This window comes from Leptodactylus fuscus, chromosome 5 (assembly GCF_031893055.1).
Source record: "Leptodactylus fuscus isolate aLepFus1 chromosome 5, aLepFus1.hap2, whole genome shotgun sequence".
Lineage (NCBI taxonomy): Eukaryota > Metazoa > Chordata > Amphibia > Anura > Leptodactylidae > Leptodactylus > Leptodactylus fuscus.
The window spans coordinates 173,419,363-173,442,718 of NC_134269.1; the positions used below are offsets into that span (position 1 = coordinate 173,419,363).

A 23,356-nucleotide genomic window follows, 5' to 3' on the forward strand; every position below is an offset into this window, starting at 1 on the left:
TCACATACGCGATGCAGGAGCTGTGAGATCAGCTCCTGCTTAGCTGCGGCCCGGCTTGCATGTGTAGGTGCGATGTGATGACGTCATCGCGCCTATACACGCAAGCCGGGCCAGAGCTTTAAAGCAGGAGCTGCGCTCACAGCTCCTGCATCGCGTATGTATTCAGCTCATCGGCGGACGGACGCCGATGAGCTGAAATCGTGACAGGCAAGTGCCGGGGGGCCCCCAGAGGCTCTGTGGGCTCCGGGACATGCCCGACTATGCCGAGGCTGACCGGGACCATTTTGTTAGGGCCGGGCCGCGGGGCCCCACTAAGCGCGGGGCCCCGGGCGGTTGCCCGGCTCGCTCGGCCCTGGATCCGCCCCTGTGTGTGTGTGTGTGTGTGTGTGTGTGATGTGGTAAGACCTTCCAAAATTCACTTTTAAGGCCCTTAACATGAGCCCTTCCATCTTAAGTTACAGGACCTTAAGCTGAGCTACCAGCAGAAATTGAGGCCCTTCGGGTGACTTCAGCCTTCTACCTGCAGAGTTTTAGGCCCTTTAACTTAGTTCAGCCTTGCACCAGCAGGGATTTGTTGGTTCTTTGGGTGAGTTGAGCCTTTAAAAAGCAGTGCTTTTGGCCCTAGGAATGAGTAGATACTTTAAAAAGCAGTGTTTTTGGCCCTTGGAGTGAGTAGAGCCTTTAAAATACAGTGCTTTTGGCCCTAGGAATGAGTAGATACTTTAAAAAGCAGTGTTTTTGGCCCTTGGAGTGAGTACAGCCTTGCAGCAGCAGTGTTTTATGCCCTTTTGGTGACTAGAGCCATGCAGCAGTGTTTCATTTTTTGGCCCTTGGGGTGACTAGAGCCATGCAGCAGCAGTGTTTTATTTTTTTGGCCCTTGGGGTGACCCCTAAAAAATTAGATTTCAGGCCCTTGGGGGTGAGCCCTAAAGCATTAATTTTCAGGCCCTTGGGGGACTCCTAAAACATTAATTTTCAGGCCCTTGGGGGAGCCCTAAAAAATTAGATTTCAACCCCTTGGGAGTGAGCCCTAAAAAATTATTTTGCAGGCCCTTCGGCTGGAGCCCTAAAAAATTGAGTTGCAACCCCCTGGGGGCGGGGGGAGATAATGGAAATATATATATATATATATATACAGTCCTATGAAAAAGTTTGGGCACCCCTATTAATCTTAATCATTTTTAGTTCTAAATATTTTGGTATCTGCAACAGCCATTTCAGTTTGATATATCTAATAACTGATGGACACAGTAATATTTCAGGATTGAAATGAGGTTTATTGTACTAACAGAAAATGCGCAATATGCATTAAAACAAAATTTGACCGGTGCAAAAGTATGGGCACCTCAACAGAAAAGTGACATTAATATTTAGTACATCCTCCTTTTGCAAAGATAACAGCCTCTAGTCGCTTCCTGTAGCTTTTAATCAGTTCCTGGATCCTGGATAAAGGTATTTTGGACAAACAATTCAAGTTCAGTTAAGTTAGATGGTCGCCGAGCATGGACAGCCCGCTTCAAATCATCCCACAGATGTTCAATGATATTCAGGTGTGTTTTTCTTGGAATGCTGTTTCTTTTTGGACGCCATGCATAACGCCTTTTTTTATAACCAAACAACTCAATTTTTGTTTCCAAAATGAAGCTGCCTTGTCCAAATGTGCTTTTTCATACCTCAGGCAACTCTATTCGTGGCGTACGTGCAGAAACGGCTTCTTTCTCATCACTCTGCCATACAGCTTCTATTTGTGCAAAGTGCGCTGTATAGTTGACCGATGCACAGTGACACCATCTGCAGCAAGATGATGCTGCAGCTCTTTGGAGGTGGTCTGTGGATTGTCCTTGACTGTTCTCACCATTCTTCTTCTCTGCCTTTCTGATATTTTTCTTGGCCTGCCACTTCTGGGCTTAACAAGAACTGTCCCTGTGGTCTTCCATTTCCTTACTATGTTCCTCACAGTGGAAACTGACAGGTTAAATCTCTGAGACAGCTTTTTGTATCCTTCCGCTGAACAACTATGTTGAACAATCTTTGTTTTCAGATCATTTGAGAGTTGTTTTGAGTAGCCCATGATGCCACTCTTCAGAGGAGATTCAAATAGTAGAACAACTTGCAATTGGCCACCTTAAATACCTTTTCTCATGATTGGATACATCTGGCTATGAAGTTCAAAGCTCACTGAGGTTACAAAACCAAATTTGTGCTTCAGTAAGTCAGTAAAAAGTAGTTAGGAGTATTCAAATCAATAAAATGATAAGGGTGCCCATACTTTTGCACTGGTCAAATTTTGGTTTAATGCATATTGCGCATTTTCTGTTAGTACAATAAACCTCATTTCAATCCTGAAATATTACTGTGTCCATCAGTTATTAGATATATCAAACTGAAATGGCTGTTGCAAACACCAAAATATTTAGAACTAAAAATGATTAAGATTAATAGGGGTGCCCAAACTTTTTCATAGGACTGTATATATATATATATATATATATATATATATATATATATATATATAAAAATCACATTCAGAAGTAGGGGTTGGGGTTGTAGGAGGAGGAGGAGGAAGAGAAGGAGGAGGATAAGGAGTATGAGGAGGAAGAGTAAATTGGGTGCTGTCAGCTTCTCTCCAGTACCTGGACTATGGAGTGGATACCCAGCTGGTTATCCACGTCCTCACCCATATCCCCCTGCTGCTGCTGGCAGTCCCTCTCCAGTACCTGGACTGTTGAGTGGATATACAGCTGGGTATCCACATCCTAGCCCACGTCCCCTGCTCATAGTGACGAAGGACACTGCTGGCAGCCCCTCTCCAGTGCCTGGACTGTGAACTAGACACCCAGCTGGGTATGCACGTCCACGTCCTTGCCCACGTCCCCTACTGCTACTGACGAGGGGCACTGCTGGCAGCCCCTCTCCAGTAGCTGGACTGTGGACTGGATACCCAGCGGAATATCCATGTCCACATCCTTGCCCACGTCCCCTGCTGCTACTGACGAGGGGCACTGCTGGCAGCCCCTCTCCAGTACCTGGACTGTGGAGTGGATATACAGCTGGGTATGCACGTCCACGTCCTCGCGCACATCCCCTGCTGCTACTGACGAGAGGCAATGCTGGCAGCCCCTCTCCAGTATCTGGACTGTGGACTGGATACCCAGCGGAATATCCACGTCCACATCCTCGCCCACTTCCTCTGCTGCTACGCTGCATGATGTATTAAGCTTTGAAAAGAGCTGTTATTTCCTGCCTAACCAAATCTATGAAAGCACTTTATCACCCTCAGAACAAGCTCTCCCTATCACTCCAAAACTGAAATGACAGTAGATAAACTAATATAAATGACAGTAGATAAACTAATATAATAAAATTCTGGATGCCTGACTTTTTTCGCTAGAGCACGGTAGCAATACACAAATTTTATGACCAAGCTTACCAAGGGTCATTTACAGAAATAGTTATATACCTTTTAGTCCATACTGGCTGTTACAGTTGCTTAAATAGGATATTTCATGTCTTCGGAGATGTGGTATGTTATATAGCACCGCAAAGCCAACACCGAGCTAAGCAGAGATCACTCCATACAGAGAACCGAAAGATCCTGAAGTTGTGATAGCCCTCCTACTATTTTCTTTACCTGTATCTTTTTATCTGTACCTACTGTCACTGTAATGCCTGTACCGTGGAGCTTTTGTCTTTAATAATATAATAATAATACATTTTATTTATATAGCGCCAACATATTCCGCAGCGCTGTACAATTTGTAGGGTTCAAATACAGACAGAAAGATACATTACAAAGAAAGTCATTTCACACAATGGGACTGAGGGCCCTGCTCGCAAGAGCTTACAATCTATGAGGTAGAGGGGGTGACACAAGAGGTAGCAGGGGCAGCATTGCTTATGCAGAGGTCAGACACTTTTATAATAGAGGTGACTGTCATTACACAGACATAAAACTGTATGAGCCGTCACTAGTCGTGTCCTTTAACATGTGGATGGAGCTTGGACCTATAAAGTTATCCTGAGATGACATCATATCATGTGGGGTAATGTGGGAGCGGGGACAGAGGAGGGTTAAGGGTTTACGTTAGAAATTGTGATAGGCTTGTCTGAAAAGATGTGTCTTTAGTTTGCTTTTGAAACTGTAGAAATTGGGAGTTAATCTGATTGTCCGGGGTAGAGCATTCCAGAGAAGTGGTGCAGCTCGGGAGAAGTCTTGTATACGAGCGTGGGAGGTTCTGATAATAGAGGATGTAAGTGTTAGGTCATTGAGTGAGCGGAGAGCACGGGTTGGGCGGTAGACAGAGATGAGGGAGGAAATGTAGGGAGGTGCGGCATTATGGAGAGCCTTGTGGATGAGGGTGATAAGTTTATATATTATTCTATAATGAATAGGCCGCCAGTGTAGCGACTGGCACAGACCAGAGGCATCGCTGTAGCGTCTAGCCTGATAGATGAGCCTGGCCACTGCATTCAGAATAGATTGTAGAGGGGAGAGTTTAGTGAGGGGAAGACCGATTAGTAAGGAGTTACAGTAGTCAAGGCGAGAATGAATCAGAGAGACAATAAGTGTCTTTAATGTATCTCTGGTAAGGAAAGGGCGTATTCTGTATTCTGGAGATGTTTTTGAGGTGGAGGTGACATGAACGTGCGAGTGATTCAACATGAGGGGTGAAGGAAAGGTCTGCGTCAAACATGACCCCGAGGCAGTGGACCTGATGCCTAGGAGTTATAGTAAGGCCTGAGACTGCAATGGATATATCAGGGACAGATCTGTTAGATGGTGGAAACAGTAGTAGTTCAGTCTTAGAGAGATTTAGTTTCAGATAATGATATTTGAGACAGCAGAGAGACAGTTGCTGGTGTTCTGTATGAGTACAGGGGTGATGTCATGGGAAGATGTGTATAATTGGGTGTCATCAGCTTAAAGATGGTGCAGGAAGCCAAATCTGGCGATGGTTTGTCCAATGGGGGCTGTGTAGAGAGAAAAGAGGAGGGGGCCTAGGACTGAGCCCTGAGGAACCCCAACAGCAAGGGAAAGAAGGGAGGAAACAGAGCCTGCAAATGATACACTGAAAATGCGGTCTGAGAGATAAGAGGAGAACCAGGAGAGCACAGTGTCGTTGAGGCCGACTGAGCGGAGCATAGTGAGGAGGAGTTGATAGTCAACCGTGTCAAAAGCTGCAGAGAGGTCCAGAAGAATAAGAAGAGAGAAGTCACCATTGGATTTAGCCATTAGGAGATCATTGGAGAATTTTGTGAGAGCTGTTTCAGTAGAATGCAGAGCGCGGAAACCAGATTGTAATGGGTCAAGCAGAGAGTTAGCAGAGAGGCCGCGGATTAAGCGTTCCAAGAGTTTAGAGATGAAGGGGAGGTTAGAGACGGGTCGATAGTTAGCAGCACAGGACGGGTCCAGGGAGGGTTTTTTTTTTAATAGCGGGGTTATAACAGCATGCTAGAAGAAGGGATGGGAAGTTTCCAGAAGAGAGAGAGAGGTTAAATATTTTAGTAAGGTAAGTAGTGACAGCAGGCGACAGAGATTGGAGAAGGTGTGAGGGGTCACTACTGCAGGTTTGTCTTTGTATTATTATTGTATTATCTATGCTGCTGTAACACCATGGTGGGACAATTAAAGGATTGTCTTATATCTTATCTTATATTCAGCTCATGTTCAGTTTTACATGTATGTGCTCTGGTGCCAGAGGTATCTGTGCCTTTATAGATATGACCACACTGTCAAAAGAAGTTTGTCTGATAGATCAGCATCTTCACTGGGTGTTGAGGAACGCCTTCCTTTACAGTGCAACTGTATAGAAGAAGACTGGGAGGAGGGGGGGATTCTTCACTTACACTAAGCTGTGAGGTCGGCTTCCCTGACAATACAGTGATATCGGTATCTGAAAGTACCTGTAAAACTGAAAGTTCTTTCAAATGAGCACACTGCAGCAATATATAAAATGCCACATTGTAGAGGACCTGAAAGGTTCTTTTTAAGTTGGCCATACATGTTCAATGACACCTTGCTAAAGATAAAGTAACGTTCCAGGAATATTCTTAAAGAATATTGTTTAAAAAATAAATAAATAATTTGTGGATAAAATATCTTTCCTTAACCCCTTCCCAACATCCGCCGTACTATTATGGTGGATACAGGATGTCTAAACATTTTATGCAGTAGACACCCAGCGCTAACGCCCATGATCAGTGCCCACACCAATCGTGGGAATTAACCCCGCTATTTTTCCGGTGATCGCTGTTACCCAGACTTAGATCCAGGTCCGGGATCCCATGGCTATGACAGCCAGGAGCTGTCCCAATGGATTGTATTGCAGACTATTCTATGTAGCCTGCAATAGGAGCCCCAATACAAATACCGTACAAGTGCAAATACAAATGTGCTTTATCAGCATTACCGAAGAAAAACATTTGATGTTGCCAAAGAATAGAATAGTTGGGGGTGGGGGAAGGGATCGGGTGAGGGTGGGGTGTAGGTTGGGGGTTCGTGTGTCTAATAACTGCATTAAAAAAATTGTAAAACATTTAAAAAAATAAAATAAAAAATAATAAAAATTGAAATCACCCCTCCTTTCCCTAGAACACACATAAAAGTACTGAAATACTGTTAGATATCCCTGTGTCTTAAAACGCCCGCTCTACAAATCTCTAAAAATATTTTTCCTGTACGGTAAACGCTGTAATGGGGAAAGAAAAATCAAAAGTGCCAAACCGCTAATTTTTCATTGTTTTTCTTCCCATTAAAATTTTAACAAAAAGTGATCAAAGCAATAGAAATTCCTCAAAATGGTGGAACTAAAAAGTACACCTGACCCTGTAAAAAAGACGCCCCCCGTACACGGAAGTATAAAAAAGTTACGGCTGTCAGAATATGTCGATTTTTAGAAAAAAAAAAATTGACACAGTTTTGGATTTTTGTTAAGGGGTTAAAATGTAAATAAAACCATATAAATGAGGTATCCTCGTAATCGCACCGAAACAGAATACAGGTGACACGTCATTGTGGCTGCACAGTGAATGCTGTACAAACAAAGCCCGTAAGAAAGTCGCACAAATGCACTTTTTCTTCAAATCCACCGCATTCTGATATTTTTTTCCAGCTTCCCAGTATATTGTACAGAACAATTAATGGTGGCATCATGAAGAAACATTTGTCACGCAAACATTAAGATCTCATATGGCTCTGGCAGCGGAAAAATTTAAAAGTTATGAGGTTTGGAAGGATATGCAAATCTGTCTTCCATGATGTAATTAGGAAGTCAGCTTGCACATTCCAGTGAGCGCCCTCTATTGGTTTGCAACACTGAGGCATCTGACTTCCTAATTACATCATGGAAGACAGATTTGCATATTCTTCTCATGGTCCCTTGCACAATGGAGTGCTAAAGGCTTAATAAGTCTCCACACACCTAAATGGTGGTCTCTCCCCAAGGAGTGACGATATCCCCCTAACCAAGGTTTGGAAGGGGGAGAGTCTAACATGGAAAATGAAAATCAAAAATGCCCATGGCGTGAAGGGGTTAAACATCTTTTGATCTATTTGCTAGAAAATCACAATGTGTCAGTGATGTACAACTTACAAGACTTACAACTGAAAGGAACCAGGACAGATCTCACAAATTCATCATGGACCCTTTAAAATAGGACCCATGAGAGTCTCAGCAAAGTCTACTGAAGAGTTCAATTGAAGTACCGTATATACTCGAATATAAGCCGAACCGAATATAAGCCGAGGCCCCTAATTTTACCACAAAAAACTGGAAAAACTTATTGACTCGAGTATTAGCCGGGGGGGGGGGGGGAGGAATGCAGCAGCTACTGGAGAATTTCAAAAATTAAAATGGTCGGAGTTTTTGGGTGCAGTAGATGCTGGGTGCTGGGGAAGGGGAGGGGGTGTTTTGGTGGCTGTCTGCCCCGTCCCTGAGCTTGAGGACTGAGGCTGAAAAATTCGGCTTATACTCGAGTATATACGGAAAAAGGAAGAAAAAAAACCTCCCCTGGTAACTGCGAGCATCGATCTCTGGATTAGGACAACAAATACATTGTGAAATTAATCAGCACCTAAAAATCTAGTTGGATTTATGCTTTGTAGTCTACAGTCACTGCTGTCAGTACAAGGCAGTAAGATCATTATTCACAGCCAGCCAGAACTTTCATGATAGAAAACCTTGCTGAGTGGCCTCAAAACACTACTTGATTAATTGAATATTTTTCAGTTACAGCTCAGATACATTTAAAGCGGACTTGTCACCTCCCTGACATGCCTGTTCAAGAAAATGCTTGTATTATCCATAATATTACCAGTCTGTGGCTTGTTTTTTTATATAGGAGTCACAATGTACATTTTTATCTATAAGTATGTCTTTGGAGTATGGGAGGAAATCCACGCAAAGACAGGGAGAACATACAAACTCCTTGCAGGTGTTGTCCTTTGCAGAATTCGATCACAGGACTCCAACGCTACAAGACTGCAGTGCTAACCACTGAGCCACCCTGTTTCCCCTAATGCTAGCTGTTTAACCAAACAGTCCTGGCCACAAAACTGTCCAAAGAAGATGGCTTCCCTTGTATTGTTCCTTACAGGGTGTATTCTACATGCAAAGGCATTAATGTATTACTATAGACACACAATGAAAGAAATTTTCTGAGAGAAGTCCTCAGTAGTTGATACCTTTTTTAATGGCTAACTCAAAAAGTTTTTTGATGACATATCGAGCTTTCGGGACTACTATAAAGGTCCCTTCATCAGGATGGTATAACACAATGTCTGAAGGTAGGCATATATATACAGAGAAATGGAGTGTTAGATGCAAAATAGATGGAAAACAGAACATAAACAGTTTGAAAAATACACATATATATCAGTTCGCAGGAAAGTTCTCTGGGTTTATGGCTTCTTTGATCAGTGACGTGGTGTCTAGTGGTTATAAAAGGCCATAAAACCCTGGGCCCTGTTTAAACCTTGTTGGAGAGTGCGAAAGGTCTTCATAAGTTTAAATTCCCATATGAGGCGATCTTTTCTGTCTCTGAAATTCCCCCTTAGTACCAGGATCTTCATATCCTGGGTCATATTATGATTTTGATTACAGAAGTGTTCTGGCACCGGGAGGTCCATTCTTTGCTCTCTAATCGTATGTCTGTGTGAGTTCATCCTCATCCTAAGTGACTGTCCTGTCTCACCTACATACAGGCCCTCAGGACACTTAGTACACAATATCAAATACACTACATTAGGTGTGCTGCAGGTGAAGTTACCTGGGATCTTGTAGTGTCGATCAGAGTTCGGGATCTTTATTTTGTCCGTAGTCAGTATGTGCGGGCAGGTTTTGCACCTCTTCTGTCCACATGGAAATGTTCCTTTGTTAGTTGGAGGTGACAGTGAGCTGCTAATAATCATATTCCTGAGGTTTGGTGGCTGTCTGTAACACAGGAGAGGGGGGTCTGGAAATATGGATTTTAGATGGTTGTCTTTTTTCAGTAGTGGATGTAATTTGCGTGTAATTCCTCTCAGCGTCTCCAGGTGGGGGTTATATGTGACAACCAGGGGCACCCGAGTGTTCTCCTGTTTGGTATTGTATATTAATAACTCCGATCTTGGTATTCTGGTGGCCCTGGTGATTTGGTTATCAATTGGTCACCAGGGCCACCAGAATACCAAGATCGGAGTTATTAAAATAAGTGTCCTGAGGGCCTGTATGTAGGTGAGACAGGACAGTCACTTAGGATGAGGATGAACTCACACAGACATACGATTAGAGAGCAAAGAATGGACCTCCCGGTGCCAGAACACTTCTGTAATCAAAATCATAATATGACCCAGGATATGAAGATCCTGGTACTGAGGGGGAATTTCAGAGACAGAAAAGATCGCCTCATATGGGAATTTAAACTTATGAAGACCTTTCGCACTCTCCAACAAGGTTTAAACAGGGCCCAGGGTTTTATGGCCTTTTATAACCACTAGACACCACGTCACTGATCAAAGAAGCCATAAACCCAGAGAACTTTCCTGCGAACTGATATATATGTGTTTTTTTCAAACTGTTTATGTTCTGTTTTCCATCTATTTTGCATCTAACACTCCATTTCTCTGTATATATATGCCTACCTTCAGACATTGTGTTATACCATCCTGATGAAGGGACCTTTATAGTAGTCCCGAAAGCTCGATATGTCATCAAAAAACTTTTTGAGTTAGCCATTAAAAAAGGTATCAACTACTGAGGACTTCTCTCAGAAAATTTCTTTCATTTCATATCCACTGGCTAACACGGTACAAGGATATATATTTTTTCTTTTATAGACACACAGTATGACAAAGCATTATGTAAAGATACCAGAACAACAACAACAACAAAAGCTATGAATGTAAAAGTCCCCTAATGGGAATAAAAGAAATACAGATGATTTTTATGTATAAATCAACTGTATTTCATCAAAATTACAAATACATATAAAATATATATTTACTATATATCAACACATATAGACCCAAACACTAAACTTATACACTAAACTATCCTAAAATGTATACAGTACTACTCATTACACAAAAACTTATGCCTCAAATAGCTAAACAGTCTTACACATAGAAAGGCACCCACTGGCATTGTCCATCTGTCATTTACCACCTCTGATGCCATGGACCATGGTCAACAGCAACTATGACTGAGAGCTTATTTGTTGAAAGGGGGCTCTGTATGACCCCCAGTCAAGCAAACCTTTCCTCCATGGTAATAATCGCATTAAAGAGAACCTTTTATGTCCTTGGGGTTCATGTGGTTTTATATACTGCTAGAAAGCCGACATTGTGCTGAATTCAGCGCACTTACCGCACTTCATCGGCTTTCACGTTCTGTGCCCCTGGTGAAGAGCTATTGGTGCCATTACCGTAGCTCTTCACTGTCAGAAGGGCGTTTCTGACAGTCTGTGAGGAATACCCCTCCTAACAGTAGAGTCCATAGTGCTGTACTGTCAGAGGGGGCAGCCATGACCTCCCTTGCATCCTAACAGTACTCACACATAGACTAGTACTGGGGGGCGTTCCTCACTGCTCACCATCATCGCTGGGCAGTAAGAAACACCCCCTCTGACAGTACATTGCTCTGCAAGTATCAGTTTGAAACCTCTCCGCTGGGAAACCACTTTTTTTGGACGGACACAAAGTCCTTCATGTCATGGGAGAGGGACAGCAGGCACAAGTGTGAATGAGGCGTTATATGTATCCCAAAATAAAGACTACACCTTGCCCTGCAAAACAAGCCTTCACACAGCTATAACTTTGCTATTATTCTATATTACTAAACAAATACGATAGATTTAATGAAACATTTTTCTGTTCTCCTGAACAAATGACAGAAGCTTAACTAGTGCTCAACCTGAAAGTTCTTTTGTTCCGATACGAGGAAGGATGTACAAACCACAGATCGAGAATGTCAGAACAAGTTATTGTGCAAAAGCACCAAATGTTTGTTGATACGCACTTCCTCCCATGGAATTGTTTATAACAATACTATGTATAGAAAATAAGAACATTTGCACCAAAACTTTTGGCTACTATCCTGCTGGAAGACATTCAACTCATACACAGCTGTCGATGAGGTTATACACTTTGCACAATTTCTAGTGTTCATTGGCATGTTCCAATATTTTTGTGTTTCTTTTGTTTCCTGTTTCTTTGGTTTCCTGTATGCATTAGTAGCATGGGTTTGCATGGCTTTGAAGCTTTTAGCACCATGTTTCTCCAAAAACAAGACCTCCCCAAAAATAAGCCCTAGCTAAATTTAGCAGGTTTTTTGGAGTAGGCATGAAATATAAGCCCTACTTCAGCGTGGCTGCCATAGCTATCGTACATTGAAGTGGAGACCTGGAGTTAGTGCCTGCCATCAGTGTCTACTCTGATTTCGGGCATTGTTGAGTGTGACCCCCTTCCTTCTTTCGCACCAAAGTAGCACAATCACCATAGCTAATGTATCGGGTCTCCGCTGTAATGTAAGCAGAGACCCGGAGACCCGGGATCGGTAAGTGACACCGCGGGCCCCACAAATACTATCATTATATTCAGGGGTCTTCGGAGACCCCCGAGTATAATGATCGGAGGCCCGGGAGAGGTAAGGGAACATAAAAAACAGTGTTACTTACCTCTCCACGATCCTGCCAGACCTCCTTCCTGACGTCCTTTCTGACGTCTCTGACGTCACATGAACCTGGCCTGCGTCCCGGGTCATGTGACGTCTGACGTCATTTCAGAAGGACGGCAGCGGAGAAGACAGCGTAGGAGCCGGGGGACAGGTAAGAAACAGTAATTTTTTTATGTTTTCATTCCCCCGGGTCTCCGATTATTATACTCTGGGGTCTGAAAAGACCCCAGAGAATAATAATTGTTTATGGGTGTCCACAGTGGGACATAATGCTGTGTGCAGGGGCCACTATGGGGGATAATACTGTGTGGTCTTCGGCGTCGGTGTCGGTTGGGGGGGCGCAAGTCAAAAGTTCGGCACGGGGCCCCGCCATTCCTAGTTACGCCACTGTATGTGTGTATATATATGTATATATATATATATATATATATATATATATATATATATATATATATATATATATATCTGTGAACTGTGCATGCTAGGGGGTTCACATTTGTATATCCTTGAACTATGTTGCACCAGTGAGATAACTGGTGGATAATGCCTTGTTATGCCATGTAAAACAATGCATAGTAATACAGTGTTACATTGCAAAGGTGTGGCTGGGACTAAATTAATGTACCATGTGTGTGCAAACAACCCCTATATGAAGTGGTACCAGTTTATAACACGAATCAGAGTGGTCAGGGGGTATCGGGGGAGTGCACTGGGAAGAGCACAAATGTCCTAAACTACTTTAGCAACAGTGGGAAGGTTCTGTGTTTGGATTTGGGCTTACTGAAGAGCTTTCTAAAGCCCTAGTAGGGCTGTTTCGGACTTTTGCTTATGTCCTTTTGGACTGAGGTATCTGATTGGGACTGGAAGAGTCAGTTGTTCATGAATGAAGTGACAATGGACCCTAGAAGGCCTGGTTCATGTCTGCATTCGGTATTCCATTCGGTGAGTCCGCATGGGGACCCCCCGAACGGAATACCGAACGCATTGACAAGTGGTGAGCAGTGAAAGCACACGGACCCCATAGATTATAATGAGGTCCATGTGTTTTCCACGCGGTGTCCGCATGAGTCATGTGGAGAGGAAAGTAGTTCATGAAGTACTTTTCTCTCCACATGTTCCGTGCGGACACCACGCGGACTCCATTATAGTCTATGGGGTCTGTGTGCTTTCATAAGCTCACCACATGTCATGTTCGGTATGCCGTTCAGGGGGTCCCCATGTGGAACACCGAACGCAGATGTGAACCAGGCTTAAGTGGTTGAGGACTACTCTCTGGCTGGGGACAATTGCAGAACATACAGCTGAATTCCCATCAGGGATATTTGCCAGCATGTCTCTGAAAGTGACCGTGGCAAAATCTAATAATTTTTGATGCCACACCCCTGCAGGAATGACTAAAGTTCTCCTGCAACTTCAGTGTTTGCATTGCAAAGGTTAAAAGTTGTGGGTGAAACAAGCAGAAGAAATTTGTATACTGTTAGAATCACCAGCGCAGATCACTTTGCATTGAAGCTTGTAGTAACAAATAAATACTGCGTAGTTCGACTTTTTTGTGAGATATCTGCAAAGCCAGCAAAAATACCAGCAGTCCCTGGTTTACAATACTTGCTACTATGTGGCGGTAAAATGATATCTTGCATTTGGCAACCGGTTTGTATTTTTTCATTGATGGAAAATTCTTCCCACGTGCTTTGGTGGGAAACCCACAGTTACTGCACAAAAGGTCAAATATTTTGCTTTGGGTAGAATTTCTTTCATGACTGTCGGTGACATTTAAGTTCATGTGTTTGCAAATAACAGCAATTTTGCAGCTTTTTTTTTTTATTATTATTTTACAGACATTCACATTTATCCTAAATCTAAAAGTCATTTTTTCTGTAAACTGGCCATACACATTTCAGTTTAGACCGCTATTTGCTTGCATCGAATGTTCGTCAATTGTTCGTATAGACGACGGTTCCAAACATACAAACAGTGAATGCTACAAGAAATGCTGCCTTCACAAAATCTAAGCCGGTGTCTACAAAGTGGATGGAATTCTGGCCACACATTACAGAAAAAAAATCTGCCGTGGACATGCCGTGACATTTTGAAAACTCAATCGTTTTTGCAAATTGCAGCATGGCAATTATACCAAAATGTCCGCAGAGAAATCCTGTGATCTCCAATCAGAGGCAGCCAGTGTCATGATTCAGAATCACTCTACTTGTCTGCTCCTGCCTGACAGTACAGACTTAAAGGGATTCTATGATGAGAATCCCTTTTTTCAGGACTCCCAAGTCAGAATAGCCTTAACAAAGGCTATTCTACCACTATCGCTGTTACGGTGATATTCCTAGTTTTCTCTGTATGTAAATGAGTCTCCAGACAGCACAAGGGGCAGTCCCACTTCCCTCAAACAGCACAGGGGGCGTCCCCTGTGCTTCCTGAAGACTCTCCAGCGATGCCCTCCATCTTCTTCTCGAGACTGCCATTTCTCCATGTCCATCCGAAAGTGACTGCTCATTTCCATCAGCCATTATCCTGTGGTCTCTTACATGATTGTCCGTTCAGCCATGGGAAAATGACCGACGGACATGCACAGTTGGTACTTTTGGATGAAGACACAGAGAAGAGTTGGTCTCGATAAGAAGATGGAGGACATCATTGGAGAGTCTGCAGGCAGCACATGCAACACCCCCTGTGCTGTCTGGAGACTCATTTGCATACAGTGAAAACCGGAATATCACCGTAACGCAGGCATGGAGACTTCCAAAGCTAGGGGAAGAATAGTCTTTCTTAAGGCTATTCCGACGTGGTAGTCCTAAAAAAGGGGTTTTAATGATAGAATCCATTTAAAGAGGACCTTTCACCGATTTGGGCACAGGCAGTTCTATATACTGCTGGAAAGCTGACAGTGCGCTGAATTCAGTGCACTGTCTGCTTTCCCGATCTGTGTCCCGTGTAAAGAGCTATCAGTCCCGGTACCGTAGCTCTTTACAGTGGGGAGGGGAGTGGGCGTTCCTCCCCGCTCACACTGTACAGCACTATAGGCGCTGCTGTGAAGAAGGACATACTTGACTGACTGTCAGGAACGCCCTTCTGACTGTAAAGCGCTACGGTACCGGGACCGATAGCACTTTACCTGGGGCACAGTTCGGGAAAGCCGATCATCTTTCCAGCAGTATATAGAACTGTCTGTGCCCAAATCGGTGAAAGGTCCTCTTTAATAGAATATCAGGCACCAAAACTAACAGCACTCACTTCTCAGGAATAATGGGGGTTAGAGAAAAAAACTTCCAACTGGGTTAGAATCCATGGAGCAGCACCTGTTAAATGATGTAAAGAGCTGGACTTCATGAAGGTCCTCTTTACGTTCAGTGTACAAATTTCTCCATACAGGGCTCACAATGTACTTTCTTTTTTTTTTTTCCTATGAGTATGTCTTTGTAGTATGGGAGGAAATCCATGCAAACATGGTGAGAACATACAAACTCCTTGCAGATGTTGTTCCTGGCAGGGTTTAAACCCAGGACTTCAGCGCAGCAAGGCTGTAGTGCTAACCACTGAAGCACCATGGTGCCCCCAGTGTATACATTTCTGATCTTCAACCTACTAACACACTGACCCATGATTTTCTATGGCCCAGTACACATACATAGGTATTATCATAGATCTGTGTCATAGACTCAAGGCAGATGCTATTTCTGTTCTCTTTGTGGCCTGGGCATGAAATGAATGGGCGCATAGAAGGCACGGATGTAACAAGTATATCATCCATGTCCTTTTCCTGTTTGTTTGTCTAATCTAGGATTGCATGCAGTCTAAAAACTTGTCAGATATATCACTTTGACTCATGCCAAGTGTAAATTTATACCATCTATTAGTGACTTCCTTTGTGCTAGAATTTTGTTTAAGAGTTTGGGCACATAAAGTCTCATCTTAAGCTCTTCCACAATAACTTACACCCAGTGTTTTACTAATACAAACCCTTTTGAAGGAAAAGCTTAAAAAATGCCATAATCACATAATAAATGTGGTACACAGCATGTAGGTCAGTTCTTGGTCAGGTGGTCTCAGGTCACACATTGCAAAAAAGTAGATATTTTTTGTAGAATTTGTTGCAGTTTTTGAGCTAAAGCCAGAAGGAATGTACAAAAAACACTTATACTTATCTCCTATGCTAAATCCATTCTTGGGCTTGGTTAAGAAAAAAATAGAGCAAAATCTGCATTAAGAAATTCAGTTTTTCTTCAACATGTGGCCTTAACCTGTGAGAGCCTTGTTGTAGAGCAGAAGATGAAATGGTGGCAATAGGGGGGCAGATTATATATAAGAGGAGTCTGAACTGGGGGCTATGGTAGAAATAAGCCATTATAAAAGTTGAGTTGGTATTTATGTTATTGGTATAAATGTATACTCTCATCAGTGTATCCGCCCTGCTACATGCAGTATACAGGGTGGGCCATAAGTGTGGATACACCAAGATACAATGGAAGTGATTACTGATATCACCTTACCGTTTGTGGCATATTAGTACTTGGGAATGGGGGAAACATTTGAGGCTGGTGGCCATCTGCAAAGCCACCATTTTGGATTCAACTTTACTTTTTTAATGGGAAGGGGGCCATGTGACACATCAAACACATGGAGAATTGCACAAGAAAAACAATGGTGTGCTCAGTTGTAACGTAGCTTTATTCATTATCGAGTTACTGACATGTTGGTGACATAGAGTAATGACAGTAACCCACTAAAAGATGTTTCAGGTGCCCCACATCCTGGATCTTCATGGAGTACACCATAGTCTTCAAATGGCCCCAGAGATAGAAGTCCAAGGGAGTGAGATCCGGAGACCTTGGGTGTATCCATATCTCTGTGTATCCATACTTATGGCCCCCTTGGGTGTATCCATACTTATGGCCCACCGTGTAGTATCCAAAACATTGATTGATGTTAAAGGTGCGGTGCCACTCTAACTATGACTGAGACTGATTCCTTCCTAAGAGGCTGAATACAAGAATCTACAGTATCTGTACAGTAACTGATTTTATCAGTTTGCAAATAAAACAGGTTGAAGTCAGCCCGATGTAGTCATTTGAGCATTGCCTACACATGTCTGTATTTGATCCGATACTGAAAAACTCTTTGTTTGGATACAGTTGTATGCTTTTTTTATGGTAATGGTAAATTTACAGACACTATAAATTTATTCTGCATTATAAGACTCATTCATGCAATTCATGAATAATGCCCCTTATAGCTATTAATGTCATTGATTGTTCCCATGATCACCTGGATGTGCTGCACAGAAAGGGTCACAGCAGACTCTACCTGCTCAGGAGGCTGAGGGCCCTTGGAGTCCAGGGGGAACTTCTTATGGTCTTTTTCAACTCTGTGGTAGCATCAGCCATCTTCTTTAGAGTGAGCTGCTGGTTGAGTAGCATATAAACTAGAGATAGGAATGGACTTGACAGGCTGGTTAGAAGGGCCAGCTCTGTCCTGGGGAGCCCCCTGGACAGAAGAACACTGTCCGCGGTGAGCTCCATGCTGGAGAATAACTTCCATCCCATGGATGAGACCATGATAGCACTGGGCAGTACTGTCAGTGACCGACTGCTTCACCCTAAGTGTGAGAAGGAGCTATCGGAGATCTATCCTCCCAACCGCGGTCAGGCTGTATAATCAACATCAGGCTAAGCGAAGATCACTCCGCACAGAGAACTAAATGATCCTGAAATCTTTTTCTTTTTCTTTGTTATGACTCCTAGTATCTTTTTATCTTATATTCTGAGCTTTGTATGTGTTTTTTGGTACTACTATTGTATTATCTGTTTCTGTAACACACTGAATTTCCCCATTTATGAAAATACATTTTCACCTATGATATACCATGAAAGAAGATTGCTGCATGTAGTGCACCCTACAAATATTAATGCCACACACTTTGCTGCTCAAAGCTCTTGTAACACTTATAGTGTTCCCTGAAAACAAGAGCGCTGATGTTCCTCATTGTACTCTCCTATACTTATTCCCACACTTTCTTCTGTGTATGCAGGCCGGGGCTGGCCTGTTCTGCCCAGGTTTACGATAGCATGATGAAATTGTCACAGTATATAGAAGATAATGAATGGTGCAGGGCAGGGAGGCAAACAAGGTTCATCAGCATCTACTCTTCTAATTCAATAGACAGTCTGGTGGCCACTGTGCTCGTATGTGGGATCAGCCAATTCAAGTACTAGGGCTGTAGAGTACGTTGGCCAAACCATCGACTCTGATTTGGCCAAACCATCGACTCTGACCCTGACCTCCGTATTATTCCCCATCCCAACAACGACTTCTGCTACGTCTCTGACTCCTTCATTAATGACTAAATTTCCTGTAATTCATTAAAAAGCTAGTAACTGAATTTAAAGGACTACATTTTAGATAAAATCAAGTAATCATTTTATTTTAAAGCTGGAGTCAGTAACTTTTTTACTCTGACCCCACCCATATTGGCTCTAATTCTGACTCCACCACTCCAGCCCATCTAATAGGGCCTTAAGAGCAGTAAGAACAAAGAATATCCTGATTTCATATGCACACACATCCTTTAAAAACACTGTCTCTCTTTTTTAGAATGCTAATAAAAATTCAACAAGAAATCAATAAAAAAGAAAAGAAAGGACTTTTCCCATCCAGGTATGTTTTCACCGTTTTTTAAATCCTCTTGAGGGTAAGAACATTCACGTTTTTCAAGCCAGAACTAAAAGTGGATTAAAAAAAAAGAAATAAAATCCATGCCTGGTTTTGACTTTTGCATAAGACATTTCACTACCTCCACCAACTCATCAGCATCTGTTAGGGTAAGTTCACATGGGGCTTTTTGGACCGGAACCTGAGGCAGAGACCGCCTCAGGTTTCGGTCCAAAATACGGGTAGCTGCGACTGGATGCCGATGCAGTGCACCAGCATCCAGTCGCGCACTCTGCTCCGGATTAGGTCCAAATGAATGGGCCTAGTTGGGAGGGAGTGTCTTAAGGTGGATTTGCCTCGTGAATGAGCATCTCACTTCTTTTTCCGGGAGCCTGAACAAACTGGCTCCCGGAAAAAAAGAACTGACCGGCTCGCATTGGTTTCAATGGGAGCCATCTTTTTGGTGGACACAGCCTCAAAATCCTTACCAAAAAACTCTGTGTGAGCTTACCCTTAATAGGAACCACTCTACAGATTCCAGCACAAATTAGATTTTTCTCTAGCTCCTACCCTGCCCTAACAACAAGCACTGTTACTTTGTTACTTTTTTGTGCTTGATATGCTATCGTAGGCTCTTTACTGTCAGGTGGGCAGTGTCAGGCAGGACCTGGAAAGGGGGTGTAATTTGGAGCTCCAATCAATGTTGCACAGTGTCAGAACTCAGAATCTTATCCCTTTTTCTGATCCTGCCTGACACCGTCCTCCTGACAGTAGCGAATGTAAATAGCACCAAAACTAACAGCACTCATTGCTCAGGAATAGTGCAGCAACACAATTTAAATAATACAAAGAGCTGGACTTGGCAGAGATTGTGAATGGTCTTGTTTAAACATGTCCTTAACCCTCAGGCTGCTTTCTCATGTTGCTTTTTCAATAAAAACTGCATCCTTTTTATTGCAGTAATGAATAGTATGTTATTATGCATAGGACAGTGTGCTGCTTATGACTGCAAGTAACAGAGACCCTGCAGTTCTTAATTTAAAAAAACACCATATGAACCATGGCTGAAGCTCACTTTTGGCCATATTAGAAATGTTGCAGCATAGGCGGCATGGTTTGGGTATTGAGGGTGATGACGATATCATTGTATCATTTATCCTGCATAAAAGATGAGCGCAATGGATCAACAACCATTCGCAACTGATCGGCAATGCAATGTAAAAAGGCTGTAACCAGCCTTTCTAAGAGCACTCCTTCCTGATAAGGTGGGGGCCCCACGTGGCGTAAAATCACGTCGTTTTACAGTTAAAGTGAATCCCATGCCCACAGTGCAGTAAAAACTGCGCTGTGGACAGGCCACGTGGCCACAATGTCAATTACATCTACAGCAACGCCAGCGGTTTCCCCATAGGTATAATTGCAACAGAAAGTCCACACAGGAAACTGCAGTTGCCACCGCACTTTTTCCTGCAGCGCTTTTTTGCTGCGGAGTGCCACGTGGGGCCTTAGCCTAATAGCTCTGAATATCTGCCTGTCTAATAGGGCCTTCATCCAATCCAGTTACTAGTTTTTGATGGAGTTGTGGCTTCAGGTTTCAACAGTTTCAACTTACGGCTAAGGCTAAGTTCACACAGAGTTACTTGGTCAGGATTTTGAGGCCATATCCACCTCAAAATCCTGACCAAATATTCGGCTCCCTCTGAAATCAATGGGAGCCACTCAGGTCTTTTTTCTGGGAGCTGTTTCTTCCGGCTCCTGGATAAAGAAGCGAGTTACTCATTCTTCAGGCCGAGTCACCTCACGATTCGGCCTGAAGACACACCAATCATAGGGCCTAATCTGGAGCAGAGTGCCGATGCAGTGCAATGGCTTTCAGCCGCGGCTACCCGGTTTTTGGTCCAGAACCTGAAGCGGCCTCCGCCTCAGGTTCCAGTCCAAAAGACCCCGTGTGAACTTACCCTAAGGCCCCACTTTGCAGAAACGCAGATTTTTTTGTCGCAGATTTTGTTGCATTTTTTTTAAGCCAAAACTAAGAATGGCTACAAAGGGAATGGGAAATATGGAGGAAGTTCTTAAACTTCTAACTTCTGCTTAATCCACTCCTGGCGTTGGTTTCAAAAACCGCAACAAAATCTACAACAAAAAAAGTTGAGTTTCCGTGAGTCTTTGGCCTACAGTGTTTTTTTGTTTTTGTTTTAGCTCTCTTAACTTGTATATTGTACGAGAAATGCATTTTTTTAATTCTACAGGTCAGAAACACAGAGAGGTTACTCAACAGGAAAATTGCACGGGCCTTATCCTCCGACAAGTTATGATGCAAGTAGGTTTAACTTGTTTTGAAACAGTTTTTTGACTATTTGAACAACTTTTATATCTATTTAACCATATTGCTGAACCATTTATAAAAAAATACGCACTACCCAACATCAGCAAGTATCTAACATGGAGATTACCGAAATCCTACCACTCAACGGTAAAACACAGAATGCTCTGTATCTACAAATGTACTTCCTATAAAGTTGATCTTGACTCTAAAAACTTGCAGCAACATGTATTATCTCAGAACATAACAAATCATTGAGGACTGAGTGTGCCACAGTCAAAGAGGATCTTTCATCACCTCCAAGTTCAGCTCTTTGCATTATGTAATAGGCCCTGCTCCACTGATTCTGAGACAGTTGTATTTTTTTTCTCTAGCCCCCTGTGTTCCTGAGCAATTACGTGCTATTAGTTTTGGTGTCTAATATGCTATTTAGTCTCTGTATTGTCAGGAGGGCGGTGTCAGGCAGGAGCAGACAAGGGGTGTGATTCTGAGCTCTGACACTGGCTGCTTCTGATTATAACTCTGAATCACGACCCCCCCCCACTCCATCCCTTCTGACATTACAGAACTTATATAGCACATCAGGCACCAAAACTACCTGCGCTTATTGCTTGGGAATGGTGGAGGCAAGAGAGAAAATTCCAACTGTGCTAGAATTGGTAAAGCAGTGTCTATTAACATATTCTAAGACCTTGAATTGGTGAAAGTGCTGAAAGCTCCTCTTTAATGTGTTAAGTGCCAAGTTAACCTTATAATACATACTGTATTGCCACATGCCTACATCTGCCACTATGGAAGCCATACTCATATTTTCTGTGTAACTGCACTTTCCTAGAAACACAGTGGCAGAACTACCACAACTGTTACGGGGCCCGCGACCTTAGGTGTCATTGTGGGACATTACACTGTGTGAAGGGGAAACTATGGGACATTATACTGTATGGAGGCCACTATGGGACATTATACTGTGTGGAGGGGCCATTATGGGACATTATACTGTATGGAGGCCACTATGGGACATTATACTGTATAGAGGCCACTATGGGACATTATACTGTATGTAGGCCACTATGGGACATTATTTTGTGTGTCGGGACCACTATGGGATAGTATACTGTGTGAAAGAGCCATTATCAGACATTATACTGTGTGGAGGCCACTATGGGACATTATACTGTGTGGAGGGGTCACTATGGGACATTATATTGAATGGAAGCCGCTTTAGGGCATTACATTGTATGGAGGCCACTATGAGATATTATACTGTATGAAGGGGTCACTATGGGAGATTATATTGAATGGAAGCCATTATAGTGCATTACATTGCACAGATGCCACTATGGGACATTATACTGTGTGTAAATGGGGTGTTATACCATGTGTGGGTCAGCAAAGGAAGACTTTTACCATGTGGAGACCAGATAAAGGAGCACTGTGCTTTGTGGAGATGACCAAGACAAAAGTTTGCTATGGGGCCCACTCTTTGTTATTACTCCCCTGCTATAGAGCTGATACTTAAGAAATTGTACCTTATTGTAATAGAATGCTTTTTCCACTACTCTTTGCTATGTGCAGCACCATGTGCAATGGCGACACCACTAGGGATACACTGTGGCTATTAGCTCAGGGTTCTACAAATTTACAGTATATTCTGTATATATTGTTAGATAATATAATTTATTTCCTGGCATGCATTTCTAAAAAACATCCTCATTTCTTTTTCTTAAAGACCAGTCTGAAAGCTGGGAAGGATCGGATACTGACTCATTTGTAAGTATTATTGATAGAAGTTAATATAATTCAGTTTTATTAAAAAAGACTATTTTAACAGTAAGAATGCAGTGGAGGAAATATAAGAAAGAAATATAAAGATTCAGGATCCTAGGCAACAAACTGTAACTTATATATAATATATGCTGAAATTGGATCTGAATGGCAAGATCAGTGCACCGGGGAGATGAAGGCCCACCCCCAGTGCACCAACTACTTCAGTTGATCCAGGGTTTTTATACTGTTTCCAGATTGGAGTCGACAAGGAATTTTTTTCCCCTGAAATGGGGCAATTGGTATTTTGTTCTTTTTGGTGTATTTATGCCCTGAGACTTGAACGGCGTATTGATCTTATAGGCTGAAATGTGAATGTACGGCGCTCTGGTGTTTCTTGTTCTGTTTGTTTTATATATTGTAAAATTCTTTTTTCTCAATAAAAATCAAATTTAAAAAA

The 23,356-nt window shown here is 42.7% G+C and overlaps 1 protein-coding gene across 1 annotated transcript in view; it reads left to right on the forward strand.

Annotated features, from left to right (window-relative positions):
* Window positions 1-23,356, forward strand: part of LCP2 (lymphocyte cytosolic protein 2) — a 62,547-nt gene that overhangs the window by 16,024 nt on the left and 23,167 nt on the right. Inside the window, exons 4-6 of the mRNA XM_075274768.1 lie at window positions 18,753-18,815; window positions 21,059-21,129; window positions 22,862-22,902. Coding sequence (XP_075130869.1) covers window positions 18,753-18,815; window positions 21,059-21,129; window positions 22,862-22,902 — 175 coding nt within the window. The remainder of the gene's footprint in view (window positions 1-18,752; window positions 18,816-21,058; window positions 21,130-22,861; window positions 22,903-23,356) is intronic.